The sequence below is a fragment of the Homarus americanus genome, unplaced genomic scaffold, assembly GCF_018991925.1.
Source record: "Homarus americanus isolate GMGI-L3 unplaced genomic scaffold, GMGI_Hamer_2.0 scaffold44060, whole genome shotgun sequence".
Taxonomy (NCBI): domain Eukaryota; kingdom Metazoa; phylum Arthropoda; class Malacostraca; order Decapoda; family Nephropidae; genus Homarus; species Homarus americanus.
The window spans coordinates 3,298,049-3,315,556 of NW_024756871.1; the positions used below are offsets into that span (position 1 = coordinate 3,298,049).

Consider the following 17,508-nt stretch of genomic DNA (forward strand, 5'->3'; position numbering starts at 1 on the left):
TATCACCATGTTATAGCATTTGTGTCCACACATCCAGCTGTCATGATCGTGATGACGGCTAACCTGAAAACCTAAAGGATTCATATTACGCTCAAACGTCCACAAACCCTTCTGAGTCCCCCAGTGGAAATGTCCTCCGTTTTCTCTGTTTCCTTGATGACGTCATCGAGAGGCCGTCTTTGTCTGAAGGGAACTTTGAATATACTCCGCGGATTTCGTAGCAAGACGCTGTATGTTGGGATCTGTTGCCATCCAACCCTTTGTAATCAATTTAATTTTTGCTTTTGATAGCTCAGTCAGAGCATTGTTAGTGAAGATAATAGTAAGGAATGAAACTGAGTTCATAGTCTCAGTTTCAACGTCATGGTGGACAGTAAAGTAATTCATCGAAATAGAAGTAGGTGGAGTACCTGACCTAGTTTGAGTGAGGGTGCCGCGGGCATTTCAACCGTTAGTAAGTGCTCGCCCCTTCACCCATACAGGTAGGTCATTCCACTCCGTGTCGTAATTTGCCCTTCTTTAAGTGATTTGACCCAATTATTAGTTGATTGTGCAAGTGTTGCAGTAACGTAGTTGATATGCTTTGAGTGAAGTAATGTTTACGTCTTTAACGTCCCCTGAAACGTGATGTCGTCACAGTTAGTAAGTGCTCGCCCCTTCACCCATACAGGTCCCTAACGCAGCCTAGGCCGTGTCTGTAGCGTGGATGTTGTATCCACTATGTCTGGAGAGATGTCCGAGGTCTAGTAGGATCAGTTATCTTCCTGAGACCCGGCCGTCAGACACTTCAGTACTACCTATGGGCCCCATAGCTGGCCCGTCTGACCCTAACGCTCGGCCCGCAAGGTGATCCCGGATCACCAAGCCACACACAACTACCAGCCCCCATCATTGGTGGATGAGTGCCTAGCTCAGTAGGGCTATTTCTGTGGTGGTGTTATTCCACTGGGATCTTCAGAGTTCGTTGGAAAGTACCCCATGGTGGCGGGACCCCATGGCGGTTGCTTGAGTATCACTCCTGACGACTGAGTGTTGTAGTGGCAGTTGCCCCTGGTCTTAATGGTGCTAAGTTACTATAAGAGTTTGTGTTATTGAGTTTGTCCACCCCGTAGTGGTGTGAGTATTTTGAGCCTGAGGGCATAGTATCAGGAGTTCGTCTGTTGGTACATATAACTTTCCCCTACCTCCATTTTAATGTTTAAATAAATATTGTATTTGTATATTGTGTCTATTATTTACCTACAGTATCTACCGTTATTTCTTCCCTATTACTTGATACTATCATTACATATACCCACGAGCCTCCCTTCGGCACGCTACCAATGGTTGTAAGTATTAAAGTAAAAATTGTTATTAGAGGCACAGGCCCCTATACAGCGCCTCCAATAACTGTGTCAACTAGGAGCGTCAAGGTATAAATCCGTGCTTGCATTCCTTCACAAGGTTGTTCCGTGGTAGATTTTCCATCATGTCATCGCGTATAATACTCTACTTTACTCACTACGCTAATCTCCAGTCACTGGGGATATTTTGTGCTCGGTACACTCACTGTCTAAGGAATATACGATCATGGTGAAGAGTTAAGGTCAATTTTATTACAATCTCCACTTGACAAATCCTGAAAACATACATGCAGTTCCCGTAGACTTTAAAATATACGGAACCAGAGAAAACAATAATGGTGGTGGGGAAACTATCCTAATTTACACGACTTCCATAACTACAAGTTTTTATACACATGAACTGTTAAACTTTGACGCACGATATTACAGGTTAATACATACTGTTAATACAAGTAGATATAAGAAGCTTTTAACGTCTTTCTTGGGTTATCCTTTACTTTACTTAACCTGTTCGTCACTGATCGGTCTGTTAGCCGCTTGAGCAGTCGATCACGTCTGTGTATGTGCGTGCGTGTGTGTGTATAATACTCTACTTTACTCACTACGCTAATCTTGAGTCACTGGGGATCTCTTGTGCTCGGTACACTCACTGTCTAAGGAATTTACGATTATGGTGAAGAGTTAAGGTCAATTTTATTACAATCTCCACTTGACAAATCCTGAAAACATACATGCAATTCCCGTAGACTTTATAATATGTAGAATTAGAGAAAACGATGCTGGTGGTGGAGGAACTATTCTAATTTACACGAGATCCACAACTATACTGTAAGTTTATATACATATTTGAAATTACTTATAATTAATTTAGGCTTAGACGATGTTGTTGGTTTGTGGAGTATTGATGTAGTGATAACAGTGTTAAGACTCTCACTCTCTCTACAGCCTTGATGAAGAAATACTAAAGTCCAGGCGAGAAAAATTTGTAGTGGATACTCTCCCCTATAACTGCTGGTTGATCACTTGCCTTCCGCTTACCAGACAACCAGCGGCGAGTTCCAAATGTGATGGGCCTCACTTTCGGACTGCGAGGTGATTGGCCCGTTACCGCCATTCACCTCAGCCAATCAGCAGCGCCGCTCACTTCACACCTCTCTAGCTGATCTGGCAGAATCATATAAATACCCCCCAGCCTCGCTGTGAATGGTAGAAGCGGTACCGCTCTTGCCTCGCAAGCAAGATGTCACGGGTTCGATTCCCGGGCAAGCGGAAGTTGTTTGGACACTCTTCCTAGCCCCCTTGGCCCCTGTTCACCTAGCAGTAAAGTAGGTACCTGTTGTAAATCGAAAGATTGCGAGTTCGTATTCAGGGAAAGTTGTTGGAGCTTCTAAACTTGAACTGACACAATCCGGAGGAGTGGTGACCCGAGGATCACACACCCAACACAGACAAAACCAAATACGTGCGCTATGCGCTAACCAAATAAACGCAGTTGTGTAAAGCCACGGCACTATCTCTCCCACTACAATTCCCTTCCTAACCTCCTGCTCCTTCCTCTGTCATCTTCCCCACTCTGCCTTTCGCTACCAACAACTTTTGGAGCTTCTAAACTTGAACTGTGAAGGTCATTCTACTCAACGCTCTCAAATAGACAAGACCTCTTCTCAACAAGCTCTTCACCACACAGCAACTCCCTAGCACTGCATTGTACATACAATATATATATATATATATATATATATATATATATATATATATATATATATATATATATATATATATATATATATATATATATATATATATATATGCAAATAAATCACTGTAGGTGAGTTCCCTTCTCACCACCATCCCTGGTGCGAGATGTCCTACATGTACGTATGTATGTGAGACTAACAATGAGAAAATAGACAAACACAAAGAGAAATTTGACAACTGGCCACATACAATACACTATAAATTAACTCTGATGTTCCTTCAACAAACTCTACACTAAAGGTTATTATTATTGAATTAATTTAGTTTTTAAAGTAACATTTTACTTTAATTTATATTGAACTTTTATTAACCCTCCCAAGAGAAGTTTTTAAATTAAATTTACGTTTAATTAAATCTGCGTTTTGAAATATAATTTACTTTAAGATATAAATACTTTCTAATGACGTCTGATTATTTAAGTCAACGTGTCTATGATAGACAGTTGCGTCTGTAGCATCATTATGAGATACATAATTACAAAAACACATTTGTTAAGACAATTTAGTCTGCAATTCCAATTCCCTAATAGTAAAGTGTTTTTGCTCCAGAGTCACCAAGGCAACATCCCCTTTACCGCCCTGGCCAAAATATTGACAGCCTAGTTTGTTAAAATCTCAGTATAAGAGAGGTGGTGAAGAGGAGGAGAGGAGGATGAAGGAGACGGGGGATGGGGTGAAGGGAGTGATAAAGGGGAATAGGTGGCAGAGGGAAGGACAACACTGTATCCCCCTTTCGTCTCCCTTTCCTCCTCTTCACCATCCCTCCTCCCCTTCACCCTCTCCTTCCCTCCTCTTCACCAACTCTCCTCCCCTTCACTACCCTCTTCCTTCGTCCACGTCCAGTCAGGTTTAAATGAAATATCCTGTATTTTATCCTTTTAATATTAATTAAAAGCAATTTGGAGCGTGTGTGTGTGTTTGGGTGACACATTGAACCAAGTAGTAAGTGGACAAATCTTTTCCTTCTCCTTCCCCTTCACCATAACCCCTTCCTCCCTCTCACCATCACCTCTTTCTCCCCCCTTACCATCACCCCTTCCTTCCCATCACCATATTACCATCACCCCTTCCTTGCTCACACCATACTGCCATCACCATTTCCTTTCCTCCCTTACCATCACCATACTGCCATCACCCCTTTCTCATTTCACCATCACCATTTCCTTCCCCTGACTATCACCATACTACCATTATTCCATACACTTTCATCATCACCATCACACCAAGAAAGTACTGCAGATTCATGATCCAAATTTACTCATTTTTGTGAACCAAGATTTATTACTCTCTCAACTTCCTCCTTATCTCTTGTCGGTCAGCTGGAGGCCCAGGATCTCGTAGAAGTCTTGAGGATCGTGTAGAGCGAAGACCATATCCTCCTCGTCCTCACTATTCTGTAGGAGACTATCGTGGAGGGCAGGGGTCGAGTGGAGTACCCGACCAACGCCCTCTACCAGTGAACTGTGGCAAGAAAAACAAAGTATAAACGACATGAGGAACCGAAGAAACAATTGACAGTCAAAACTCGAAAACAATAGAGCATCACTTATCAGATTATAAATGTCATAAAAAAAAGAAACATATAGATATTAAAAACAAAACAAGAGATGGCAGGTTACACGCACTACATGGCGAGGCAGCGTAACACCCCAGGTACTCACCTGTACCTGGAGTAAGGGACGCCCACAATAAAGATGACAGAGTTGTAAAATGGGATTCGCCACAGCCCAAAATGATGATCGCGAGCGTCGGCAGACCAAACCCCTAGAGCCTGAGTGACGTTATTATTATTAATATTATTTGTATTACTAATTCTTTGGTTTATTACTAAGTTTGTTGACAGTATAAGACCAACAATCCTTACCTGGGCGATTATCCTGAAGGCAAAACTGTCCTCTACGTGCTGCATCCTGACGCGGATCAACCATACCTTACCTGGCTGTAGGAGAGGTGTTGAGATGGGCAAAGACTTAAACAAACAACTCAACATTACAAAGTGTATTTAACAGCTAATACAAACTTCACTCACTCTATATAAATCCCTTGATATATAAATTATCACATATATATTAAACAGTGGACTATACAAACACGTAGAGATGAGGACATACCCAATAAGCTAAAGGAACTGAGAGTGTGAAAATGTGAGGGAGTTTGAGGTATCGTACATTAGGGAATAAGTTATCTTCTCAGTGTGTAAGGTCCCTCGGGGTGTAGGACAGGTAAAGACACGCGGCGGGGAAGGGGGTAAAGCCTTTTATTTTCCATTATTTACAGATGATTAAAGATACGATGAAACTTCTATTTAACGGATTATACAGAGAGGAAAGTCCGTTAAGGAAGGGTAGGTTAGAGTTAGGGTGCTTAATTATCAGATGAACACTAAAAGAAGGCGTTCTGACTCACCTGGTAGGGGGGTGGGTTGAGGTAGAAGGGGTCGGACACATCCAGGGGGCGAGCCAGGCTTAATTCACGGATTAAATTCTTCTCATAGATCTCTTTCCTCACTCTGGCAGGTGAGGGAGAGGAGGTTAGGGTAGGTGGAGGAGAGAGAGAGAGAGAGAGAGAGAGGGAGAGAGTACCCATCACCAACACCCTCCAAGTTGCTCAATCATCCAGCACAGATTGTTTACATAAATTCCTTAAAAAAAATTAATCAAACTCACGAGACTGTCCTTTGATCTCACCACAATATTATACCACCTTGATTCTCATCTCAGTGGTGATTATACGCAGCCTATAACAACACAATTTCTGTATTAAGAATGATAGGGAGACAAAATGGAAAGTCGTATTGAGAGCAGAGTACTTACGCCGTCAGGTTGAGAGATGTATGGGGGAGGGATGAGAGGGGTTGGCTGTTATACCACCTGGCTATGGACCCGCCCGTGTGGGAGCCGGTAGTACCCCCGTGAGCCGTTCTCGATATCTCCGGCAGTAGTAGTTCACGACCTTGCCGCACCACCTCCGTCCCCATCCAGAAGTCCCAGTCACCTGTCTGTAGGAGGCAATGAAGGAGTGTGTATAGGATTTTACACGCTGGATAGGGTTGTAAGGATATGTCAGGGTGAGGAGGAGGAGGGGGGAGGAAAAGGAGAAAGGGGAGGGGGAGGAGGATGAAGACGGAGGAAGAGGTAGCAATATGGGAGGAAGAAGAAGAGGAGGAGGAGGAGGGGGCGGAGGAGGAGGAAGAAGGAGGAGGTAAGAGAGCGGAGGTAGAGGAGAAGGAGGAGACTCACTTACTGACAACTTGTCCCCGTATGTCTTAAATCACCTTATACATTTTCTAAAAAGTTATCTTCACTATATAAACACTACTGCAACGTTACTAAAACAGAGATAACTTATACCACGTGCACGGGAGGCCACTTGGGTAGTGTCTGTTGGAGGAAGGCGGTAGTGGTCATCCAGCCGCAGGAGGGGAAGGACGTCACCCTCAGGAGGCGGGTCAGGTCATTGGCCGTGTGGGAGGAACTCAGGTGGGAGAAAGCTGACACCCCATACAGCCAGGCAGCCTCCTCCTCCAGCAGTACTGACGTCTGCTGCATGAACCTGTGGGGTACAGTACCACGTCATCAGAAGGAGGTTAACAGAGCCTAAAGTCTGCAGTACACCTTCAGTTTATCCTGAAGTCTATGAATAGTGGAGTCATTCCCGCCTTTAACAGTGACCTGGTCTCCCCGAGCAATATGGCACCGGTGTAAGAGGTTCCTAGCCGAGCGAAGGGTTTCAGTGACAGTGAATCAGCAAACCTCTTGTGATTCAGTTGGGCTCGTTATGAGAGTCAGAACCAATGTGAAGACGTTGTAAAGTTATGAGTGACATTGGTGTCGTCAACAACTATTTGAAACCAACAATGTTTATTTTGAATCACTATTGTAAGGTGGAGGGACTGTTGACTCACAATCCTCTCACTCTCTGTTGTCCAATGAGGCGTTGTAGTGGTTCCAATAATACAAACCTTTTTTTCGGCGACAGGATGAGTTTGGGGTGCACAATAAACTAGCTGCCGTTCGCGGTAAAATTCAAAACAATTCCCTCCTCACCCTCTCACCTCTACCCCCGAACTCCCAACACCCAACCCCCACCCACTTAACCCCTACCCCCAACCCCCTCACCCCCTACCCCCCTTGTTGTTTACACTCGAGGTAATCTTCCTTCATTCCTCCTTTCCCTACAAAAAAAAAAAGGTAACTCACGAGTAGAAGTCAGGAGCCAGTATAAGGTCCTCCTCGAGAATGATGAACTTGTCCACGTCTTCAAACGCTTCCAAGGCCTTGAACAGCGCAAACCTCAAGTGTCTGTGGGAAGGAGGAGGGGGGATAACGGTGAGAAAGTGGGGAGAAATTGGAGAGGAAATGGGGAGACTGTGGAGGAGAGATAACGGCGAGACACCAGGTAAAAATTGGGAGATAGTGATGAGGATAAAAATGTAAACACAAAGTGAAGAAAATCCCACAAAACAAAAATAAAAGTAGAAACAAAATGAACAATGCATCAGACGGTCCTACGAGACTATTCTATACTGAAGGAGTGGCAGCAGATACCACTACCTCCTTCTTTACCTGAAGACTTACCTGGAGATCCTGGAGGAAGTTTCCGTGCCCTCTCTGGTGTGGACGACGTAGCGGAGGCCGAAGATCTCCGCCAGCTTGATAGTCTCCTCCTCTGGGCCGTCCACTGACACCATTACCAAGTCGGGGGTGACACCTGGTTGAGTTAACAGTTGTTGCAGGAGTCTGGAAGAGGAGGAGATGGGTGGTGAGGAGGGACAACGTGAAGTATTAACCAAGGGAATAACTGAGAGAGAGAGAGAGAGAGAGAGAGAGAGAGAGAGAGAGAGAGAGATAAACACGTAAGCTATGACCTCACGGCGTCTGTTTTGTGTTGACATTACGGAGCTTATAGTGATGGTGGTTGTGTTCAGATCAACACAGCGGGTCACTTGTTGCTGGTGTAGTGGTAACCTTTCTATATGTCTCCTTGACCCTCACCAGCCTAGCAACAAAAACATTACATAATAATAAATATGTATACATAACCTATTTATATCAGTATACATAACCTATACATATACATATACGCATATACATAAAGGCTAGAACCATCTGTGTAAATACTGACTGGCGTAATAAACCCAAAGAGTCGCTGTCATATTGTTAAATGTCTTTATTTTATCCTTATGAGGTGTTAACACAGTGAGGGAGATCTTCCTCATTGAGACACAAATCTTCCTCAGTGAGACAAATCTTCCATGGTGAAACAGAATCTTCTTCAGTAAGACAAAATATGTTCCTCAGTAGGACAGAAACCTTCCTCACTGAGACAAAAATCTTCCTCACTGAGACAAAAATTATTCTTCAGCGAGACAAAAGTATTCCTCACTGAGATAAAGACTTGTAAAGGCTAAAATAAAATGTTTCTCCCTAAGAGTCGGATCACCCCATAGAGCAACACAGTGAAGGAGAAATTAGTTACAAAAATGAAAATCCATCGCTCGAGTTTCTATTTTTGTTGTTTAATTTTAACTTCAGTTGTAAGGTGTATTGCCGCTTTTCTTTTTGAGGAGTGTACACAAAAGGTGGAAGTTCATTGGTCCAGGGTTACAAGGGGGAAGGGCTTAAAGGGAAGGAGCTACAAGAGTGAAGAATTATAAAGGGGGGGGCTAAAGATGGAGGGTTTTAAGGGGAAGGGGTTAAAGGAAAGGGCTTCAAGTGGGAGGGACAAAGTGAAGGGGATAAAGGAAGGGGTTAAAAGAGGAAAAAGGGCTGAAAAGGGAAGCAAAGGAGGGGGGGCTAAAGGGGGATATATTGGCAAGGAGACGTGGGTGGAAGGAGGAGAAGTGGAGAAAGGAGGAAAGGTAGAACAGTGGAAAGGGAAGGAAGAAGGAGGAAATGGGGAAAATGAGATGAAGAGGTGCAGAGAAGAAGGAAAGGGGCAGGGAGAATGGGAGAAGGTGAGGAAGGAAGTGAGGAAAAGAAAGGAAAGAAGTAAAGAGAAAACAGAAAGAAGGAAGAGGAGAGGGGGGAACAGGAAAAAAAAGAGGAAATAGAAAGAGGGGAGAAGGAAGAGGGGAAAGGAAGAGGAGAGGAAGGAGGCGGGAGAGGTGTTAACTCCTCCTCCCCCGTCCTGGCCCCACACATACAACCTGTATGTGACGACATTAAAACGCTTAAGGAAAGATATGGACCATTATCCTAATTAGAGAGAGAGAGAGAGAGAGAGAGAGATAGAGAGAGAGAGAGAGAGAGAGAGAGAGAGAGAGAGAGAGAGAGAGAGAGAGAGAGAGAGAGAGTTACCCCAAAGCTCAATTACTGTAATGAGAAAACGATCGAATAACATACACACACACACACACACACACACACACAAATAAAAAACCATACACACTGACAAAAATGCAATAATTATGAGGTATTAACTAATAAAAAAAAAACTAAAAAACTAAAATCCTCCAGGGCAAAAATACAACCCTAATCAATAGGTACTTTGTAGGGTAATTAAGGCACAGATGTTATTAAGCTTGTGTTCAATAGGTGTATTTCCAGGGCTAATTAATAAGGCTTCTATTGTAATGTTTTCTACGAGGTAATTACGTCAGGCTTTGTAAGATGTTCCGTGTGTGTGTGTGTGTGTGTGTGTGTGTGTGTGTGTGTGTGTGTGTGTGTGTGTGTGTGTGTGTGTGTGTGTGTGTGTGTGTGTGTGTGTGTGACAGGGGAGGACTCAGGTGTGACTTACCTGTACAAGTAGTGAGGTCGAGGGCCCGCCAACATCACTATGGCGATGTTTTCCCGCCACCAACTCTGTCAAGGAACATTTGAACACGTGAACACTCCCGAACACACCTGTAGAACACACATGAAGAACGTACCTATTGAACACACCTGTTAAACACACCTGAAAAACGTACCTATTGAACACACCTGTAGAACACACCTGAAGAACATACCTGAAGAACATACCGAGAGAGCACACCTAGACAGAGCGGATTGAACTACTAATACAAAGGTGCTGGAAGGTCACATCATCACCGTCAGGACAGCTAAGTAGTTCCTTTGGCGAGGTGGAGTAAATATACCTGACGAGGTCTTTAAATGTAGCTGACGAGACCTTTAATTGTAGCTGACGAGGCCTTTAAATATAGCTGACGAGACCCTAAAATTATAGCTGACGAGACCTTTAAATTATAGCTGACGAGACCTTTAAATTATAGCTGACGAGACCTTTCCTGGCAAGATGGTTATAAAACACAAAAGCTAGTGAGAGAGGGGATGACGTCACCTTTCAGCTTCTCAAGAATCGCCTTATCAAATTTATTTTTTTGGGTGGAAGAAATAAACAGAATAACTCCTTCTTAATATGATACAAAAGAAAATAAACATTACTTACTTGTGGTACGATACTGACCTCTCTTAAGATGGGTGTTGGTGGGGCGGGCGCGGGGTCAGTACAAGAACACAGGCCAGCGTATCCGTCGTAGAGATCACAAAAGTGGTGACGCTTCTGCCAATGTTCACCAGAGTGCCAGGTGGTGCATAGTCTACCTGCAGGGAGAAACAGAGAAGTGGATAGATGGATTAGTGGATGGCTTGGTGGATAGATGGATGGATGGACATAAAGACATAGATAAATGAACATGAATAAGTGTAATAGATGGATGGATGGATGGACACATAAATGGATAAATAGACGATTGGATAAAACAGTGAATGTTGGGCAGAGAGAGAGAGAGAGAGAGAGTTAAGACACCTTACTAGAAAAACACTACAAACACACACACACACACACACACACACACACACACACACACACACACACACACACACACACACACACACACACACACACACACACACAGGTAACAATCGACCTGCCTCATTACACCAACTAGCCAGACAATAGCAGGTGTTAGAGGCGTCACTCATTACGTAACCCCATTGACTACCTGTTATACCATCATCATCAATATATTCTTAAGATAATCCATACTAATGAGGTCACTCGCTATTGTCGTCAAGAGGGTAGGGTAGGGTAGGGTAGGGTAGGGTAGGGTAGGGTAGGGTAGGGGGTAGGGTAGGGTAGGGTAGGGTAGGTAGGGTAGGGTAGGGTAGGGTAGGGTAGGGTAGGGTAAGGTAGGGTAGGGTAGGGTAGGGTAGGGTAGGGTAGGGTAGGTTGTTGTTTATCTCACTCTTTTATCCAGTACGTCCTTCATCCCTTCCTTCACCTATACTTTATCCTTCTGTCTCCTTCATCCTCATCCTTCCATCCATCTTTCCCTTTAAACCTCACTTGTATTATAAAACCCAATCCCTACGACATCCTACCTGACTTACCTGCAGGATGAGGAGCATGGAGGAGCACCTGTAGGTTTAGTGGGCGTGGGAGAGTGAAGGAACCCCGAGGATTGGTCACTAAGGCTTCAGCCAGTGTCTCACCACCCGCACGCCACACCCACGCCCAGCAATCACGGAACTTGAGGTGTGGTGCCGCCCATGATCCCAGACGGTGTAACATTGATCTGGCTTTGGTACCTAGGCGGGCTGAGGCATCGTACTGTAAATAAGTATTGTATCAGATATAAAATACCTGGTACTTGTAATTAGGGATAATATCAGGGGTGATACCAGAGATAATACCAAAAAAATAATGATGATTTCGATATTATTTCATATTTTATCGAAAGCTGAAATAATTTGTATATAAACCCTTTAAAATCTGGGTTCTATATTACGTTGCCTCTCTCTCTCTCTCTCTCTCTCTCTCTCTCTCTCTCTCTCTCTCTCTCTATCTCACCAACGTCAACACTCACGTAGGAGACAAGGAGAGCCAACCTCCCCTCCTTCAGGTCAGCCAAGGTACGAGTTAACTCTTGATCCAATAGATGATCGATGGTGTTGAAGTAGCGAGCCAGTGTCACCTGTCCAGTGTAGGGGTTAATGACTCTCAGGTAGCACCCAGAGTAAGGAGGCACCGTTACCCATCCAGTCATCGAGGTGGTCCTGGTGTAGTTACCTTCCCTCATTATCTGTTAATAGTGGGCATGTGGGTATTATGCGGGTATAATGTAGGTATGTGGGTACAGTGATATAGTGGGTCTGAAATGTTAACTTTTTATCTTTATGGCGACAGTATCTAGCCTCTGACACACACACACACACACACACGATATATCAGAATTCGCAGAAAAAGTAATAATATTGGACAGTAGCTCAAGGCTCTGTCAATATTATTTCCGTTTAATCAATTTTGCGTCTGTGTAATACTGGATGTTTATATGGTACTGTGTTTTATGAGTTCCTTTCTCTCTCTCTCTCTCTCTCTCTCTCTCTCTTACCGTCCAACACAGTTAGTTACCTCCTTGTTGTTGACGGTAATTGAGGTATATTGGAGAGAGGAAGTGAGGGTGACCTGGAGCGAGACGTCCCCCAGGTCAGGAAGTAGAGGCCAGGTCACCGGTACATCAGCTAACCTCAGGGTGGGGTCATCTGGTGGGGGGGGGGGGGAAGGTCAGGTAGGGATAAAAGAAGATTAGGTTTTCTTTCTTACAATATTATCAAGACAGACGAAAAGATAAAGTCCTTTTATTACTTTGACAAAATATAAGATTAATTTTTTTCTGGGAAGTGACACCAATAACACAATGAGATAATATGAGGAAAAAACGACTCATATGTCAAGCTGATATAAAGGTTATTTTAATTTAGCCTTATCTTGAATTAATCACTATACTACACAAATAACATTCATCATACATTCATACATTATTTTTCATACATCTTCATTTATTATGCCTATTATTCAACTGTTTTAATGTCTTCAATAAAACTAACTCATCTTTTTCAAATATTTTCACTCATGAATAACATTAACTCACTTCATTCGTATTTTCTCAATTGTTTTCACTCACCGATGAAGTCACTGAGGGAGGCATTGGTGTAATTCTTGTCGGAGATCAGAAAGTCTCTACCGTCGAAGGTCCTAAGAGCAAAGAGGTTATCGACCACTGGGGTAACGTTCATGTAGATTGGGATGTGTTGACCTCTTATTACCGCTTCTTTTATCTGTAGAGTCATGGTTAGGTTAGGTTAGGTCAGCCACCATCCACCACTGCCCACTACAACCCATCACAACCCATCCAATACTCACTACCACCCACTACAACCCACTACAACCCACTACAACCCATTACAACCCACCACAACCCACTATAATCCACCAAAACCTACAACAATCCACCACAACCCACCACAACCCACTACAACCCACCACAACCCACCATTCCCTGGGCGTCAGCATGCAGCAAGACAGCCTCGAGCTCTTCCTTGGTAGCTCCTGCGGCAGTAAGACCCGTGTCATCGGCCATAACCTCCAGGGTACGGTTCTTGCCCTCTGGCGTGGACACTGTGAGGCGCAGGGGTGTAGGAGCCGCCTCCACGCCCACGCCACGCCACCCACATGTCCACATCACCGGCAGGAGGGTGATGACGGCAAAGCTGGTATACATTCTGAAGCAGATATGAGGGAGTGGTATTGCTGATGGAGGATATACATACATACATACATACATACATACATACATACATACATACATACATACATACATCTCTCTCTCTTCCTCCATACCCCTCTCTCTCTCTCTCCTCAGTTCCTCCGGGCGAAAACCCATCCAATCATTAGAGGTAATTATCCCTATGACCAGCGGTAACTATCACAACAACACCGCCATTATTCGAGGCAACAAAAGCGGAAATCTGCCTCTAATTGGGTTGTTAGCCGTGTCTTAACATACTTGACATATCTTAAACGTGTCTTTAGTTTACTCTGAGGACATAAACAACGGCTTATCTGAATATGTTGTTGGAGTGTTGGAGATTGGTGGTGGGTGTGAGGGAGGGGTGGTGTCGTGGTGTGGGAGATGCTTCCAGTGGAGTGAGGGAGGGGTCGGTGGTGATGGTGATAAGGGGGTGAGGGGTGGTGAGGGAGAATGGTGGTCGGGGGATGATGCCGAGGAATGGGTGTTAAACAATAAGAAACACGTCCACACATTCTTCACCGTGTGTGTGTGTGTGTGTGTGTGTGTGTGTGTGTGTGTGTGTGTGTGTGTGTGTGTGTGTGTGTGTGTGTGTGTAGTAACGAGATATCACTTACAGGAGCCTATGACTGTCACTAACTGTAGCTATTTGGTCATAAAACACACACACACACACACACACACACACACACACATCTTATCCATTCTAACCTAACCTAACCTTATCACTTCCAGTCTACCGTAACAAGAGCTGATATATCCTGCCATAGCCTGTCATTATAGGACATGATATAGTACTGTATATCCCGCAGCTCTATTATTGGTGGATATAGTCTTCATGGCTACTTACGCGATATTCAGCTAAACTGGAGTATCTTAGCTTTTGATGATGGTCCAGATCAAGTGTCTTAGCTTTCACGGTATAGCTTTATCCGTTGCTTCAGTAGAATATCTTAGCTTTAAACTTTAGAACTTCTGCCTTAGCTTACACACTATAGCTTTTCCAGGCTCTTAAAAAATACCAGCTAACATTATACTACTTTCACTGATACATTTTTTTAGCTGTGAGAGAGAACACTGAGAGTCATGTAGCTGAAGACATTATAGTTTAGCTGTCTTCATCATGGCCACAACATCCAATGAGGAAAAATTGCATGAAAAATTACCCTCACCGCGTATGTTCTCAGTTGACACGAATATTGAACAAGTTTCCTTCTATACCAAGTAATAAATAGTTGAATTAATATTATTTCTCGTAGTACAATTTTATGTTTATGTGACCCGTTTCAAGTATCGTTAACTCCTGCGTGATTTAGAGATTTAATTGTGGAGTTATGATCGTGGTATTTTCTGAACAGGGAGGAGACCGGGTAAGACTAATGTGTGTTGGTGGTATGTGGCAACTTTTTATCTCTACCTTCTCTCCCTCCTCCCTCCCTCCCTCCCTGGGCTCTACCTCTTCCCTCCCATCATACCCTCTCCTAGTCTTTCCTTTCACTTTCTTTGTTCCCTCCCCCCCCCCGTCCCCTTCCCTACCCACATTTCTGCTCCTCCCTTTTTACCTATTCCCACTCTCTCTTCCCTTCCTATCTCTACCCTTCCCTCCTTCCTTTCTACCTCTCCCCTTCTCCTTTCCTATCCCTCCCTCTCCCCCTCTTCCTTCCTACCTCTCCCCCCTCTCCTTTCCTCCCTCTCCCTTACTGCTACCCCTCCTTCCTCAGATCCTACCCCTCCCCTGCCCTCCTCCTCCTCCTACAGGATGAACACTGTTGTTAAGCCTCAAGTAACATCTCCACCTACGTGTGTGTGTGTGTGTGTGGAGGGGGGAGGAGGGGGTCAGTGGGGGGGGGGGGATAATTTATACGTCATTTAGAAGGGAGGGGAGGGAAGGGAGGACAAGGAGAGGGTAGGGGGTAAAGTTAGTGTCTCTGCTACGACTGTGAATATAGGTAGCCTCTTCACCTCTTTTGGCCAACACTAATAGATGGAGGGAGATTATTGGTGTGACGTGTAGCTATCCTTAACGTATTGTACAGTCCCCTTCACTATAGCGTTTACAGGGGCTCGTCAGGTTATGTACAGTGTGGTAGCCCTGTGTTTGTTTACATTCGACCTGATGGAAACTCACAATGGAAAACATACTATGGAACCAATTTAAAACAATATTAAAAACAAAAATATTTACCCTGTATATTTTAATGTAATGATTTATGGAATGTTTATATGAGGAGCCCCTGTAAACACACTAGTGAAGGGGACTGTACATTGGTGGGCAAAGGTTAGCTCCCGGTGTTGAACTTGACAGGTATGATACTTGGAACTTACTCTATTTTATCTCATTTGGGGTCGATGCTGCTTCATTCTGGGAGGGAGTGAACTTTTGACCCCGACTGCATGTGTGTTTATAATGGTGTGGTGTGGTGTGGTGTAGTATGGTGTTGGTGTGATGTAGTGTGGTGTAGTGTGGTGTTGGTGTGATGTAGTGTGGTGTAGTGTGGTGTTGGTGTGGTGTGGTGTAGTGTGGTGTGGTGTAGCATGGTGTTGGTGTGGCGTGATATTTGATATAGTGTTGACTCTAAATCAGATTTGTCCGGGTAAGACACAATAATAACATTTTATCCGGATTTCGTTCAGTTGTCCGGAAGATTTTTGGGACGGTCAGTGTTCCTCTTATCCTGCTTGGGGAGTATTTAGGCGGGTAATGTGGATCAAGTGGATGACATTGTGTGGATCAGGTGGATGACACTATGTGGACCAAGTAGATGATACAGTGTGGACCAGGTGGATGATACTGTGTGAACCAGGTGGATGATATTGTGTGAACCAGGTGGATGATATTGTGTGAACCAGGTGGATGATATTGTGTGAACCAGGTGGATGATATTGTATGGACCAGGTGGATGATATTGTGTGGACCAGGTGGATGACACTGTGTGGACCATCCCACACCCACAAACATATTTTTTTCCCAGTATTTGTTTCACTATAATAAACTGCAACAAAGACGAGGGTTAACAATACTGGGAAACAAAATCTTGAAAAAATATTATTGTTATAAAATCCGAAGAGAAAGAAAGAGTATGAGAATGTCAACAAATAGTTCACATGGTGTAGAGAGTACACTCGATTGGTGACACTTTCCTCATATTTCTCTCTCTCTCTCTCTCTCTCTTTCCCTTCCCAGAGGTCGTGTTTCCCTCCCTCCTGGACATTTATTTCCTTGTCCTCTGGTGTCGGACAATATCGTGTTATTGTCCGGCCGCTGGTCAAATTGGCAACACTGGGGTGACATAATGATGGCTCGTGTCTAATGATCTGGTAGCCTAAGGGAGAGAGAGAGAGGAGTGGGATGAGAGGGAAAAGAGAGAGGGGGGAGGAAAGGCAAGGTGGATGGGAGAGGAGGAGAGAGGAGGGGAAAGGCGAGGAAAGGGGAGTGGAAGGAGAGTGGCGGGAGAGATGGAGGAAAGACGACGAGAGGGGAGAGAGGAAGAGGAGAGGGATGAAAAAGAGGGGAGAGGGAATAGGAAGAGACGAAAGGAGGAGAGGGGAAAGGAGGGTGTCTCATCTTCAAGTGATACAAACTGGGTTGTCTAAGCTTCTGATAACACCAAAGCTAAAATCGTACTCTAGCAGCTTATTACTAGAATAGGACTCAAGAAATACTACAACACAGAGTACTAGAAGACTCAGCCTTCTCACCTGACACACCACACTGCCCTCATCTCTTACCTGGTGTCAGTGAGGTCAAGCTTAGGTTGTAGGCCCCCCCCCCCACCTCCCCCCTCTCCACCCTCCCCCACCCCTCTCTCTCTCACTTCGGTCTTTATCCCTCTCTCTCCTTCTCTCTCTCTGTCTCTCTCTCTCTCTCCCTCTCTCC

General features: G+C 44.3%; 1 protein-coding gene across 1 annotated transcript; it reads right to left on the reverse strand.

Moving 5' to 3' along the window:
* Window positions 1–4,114: 4,114 nt before the first annotated feature.
* On the reverse strand, window positions 4,115–14,759 carry LOC121856992 (protein O-linked-mannose beta-1,2-N-acetylglucosaminyltransferase 1-like). The gene is made up of 16 exons (XM_042352790.1): window positions 14,482–14,759; window positions 13,377–13,605; window positions 13,008–13,161; window positions 12,455–12,585; window positions 11,910–12,125; window positions 11,434–11,653; window positions 10,508–10,644; window positions 9,839–9,903; window positions 7,678–7,839; window positions 7,300–7,401; window positions 6,451–6,652; window positions 5,914–6,098; window positions 5,507–5,609; window positions 4,965–5,039; window positions 4,762–4,871; window positions 4,115–4,561 (listed from the first exon to the last, which is right to left on the reverse strand). The coding sequence occupies exons 2-16, from the start codon at window positions 13,602–13,604 to the stop codon at window positions 4,402–4,404; spliced, it is 2,250 nt and encodes a 749-aa protein (XP_042208724.1). The 5' UTR covers window position 13,605; window positions 14,482–14,759; the 3' UTR covers window positions 4,115–4,401.
* Between the last annotated feature and the right edge of the window lie 2,749 nt (window positions 14,760–17,508).

Bases quoted from the DNA above. Each gene is read 5' to 3' on its own strand.
- LOC121856992 (XM_042352790.1), bottom strand. From the start codon at position 13,604: ATGTATACCAGCTTTGCCGTCATCACCCTCCTGCCGGTGATGTGGACA. The intron at 6,099-6,450 runs GTATAAGTTATC...TGCCTCCTACAG, and splicing joins AGTGGCCTCCCGTGCACGTG to ACAGGTGACTGGGACTTCTG. The intron at 4,562-4,761 runs GTGAGTACCTGG...TTCTTGCCACAG, and splicing joins GTCCCTTACTCCAGGTACAG to TTCACTGGTAGAGGGCGTTG.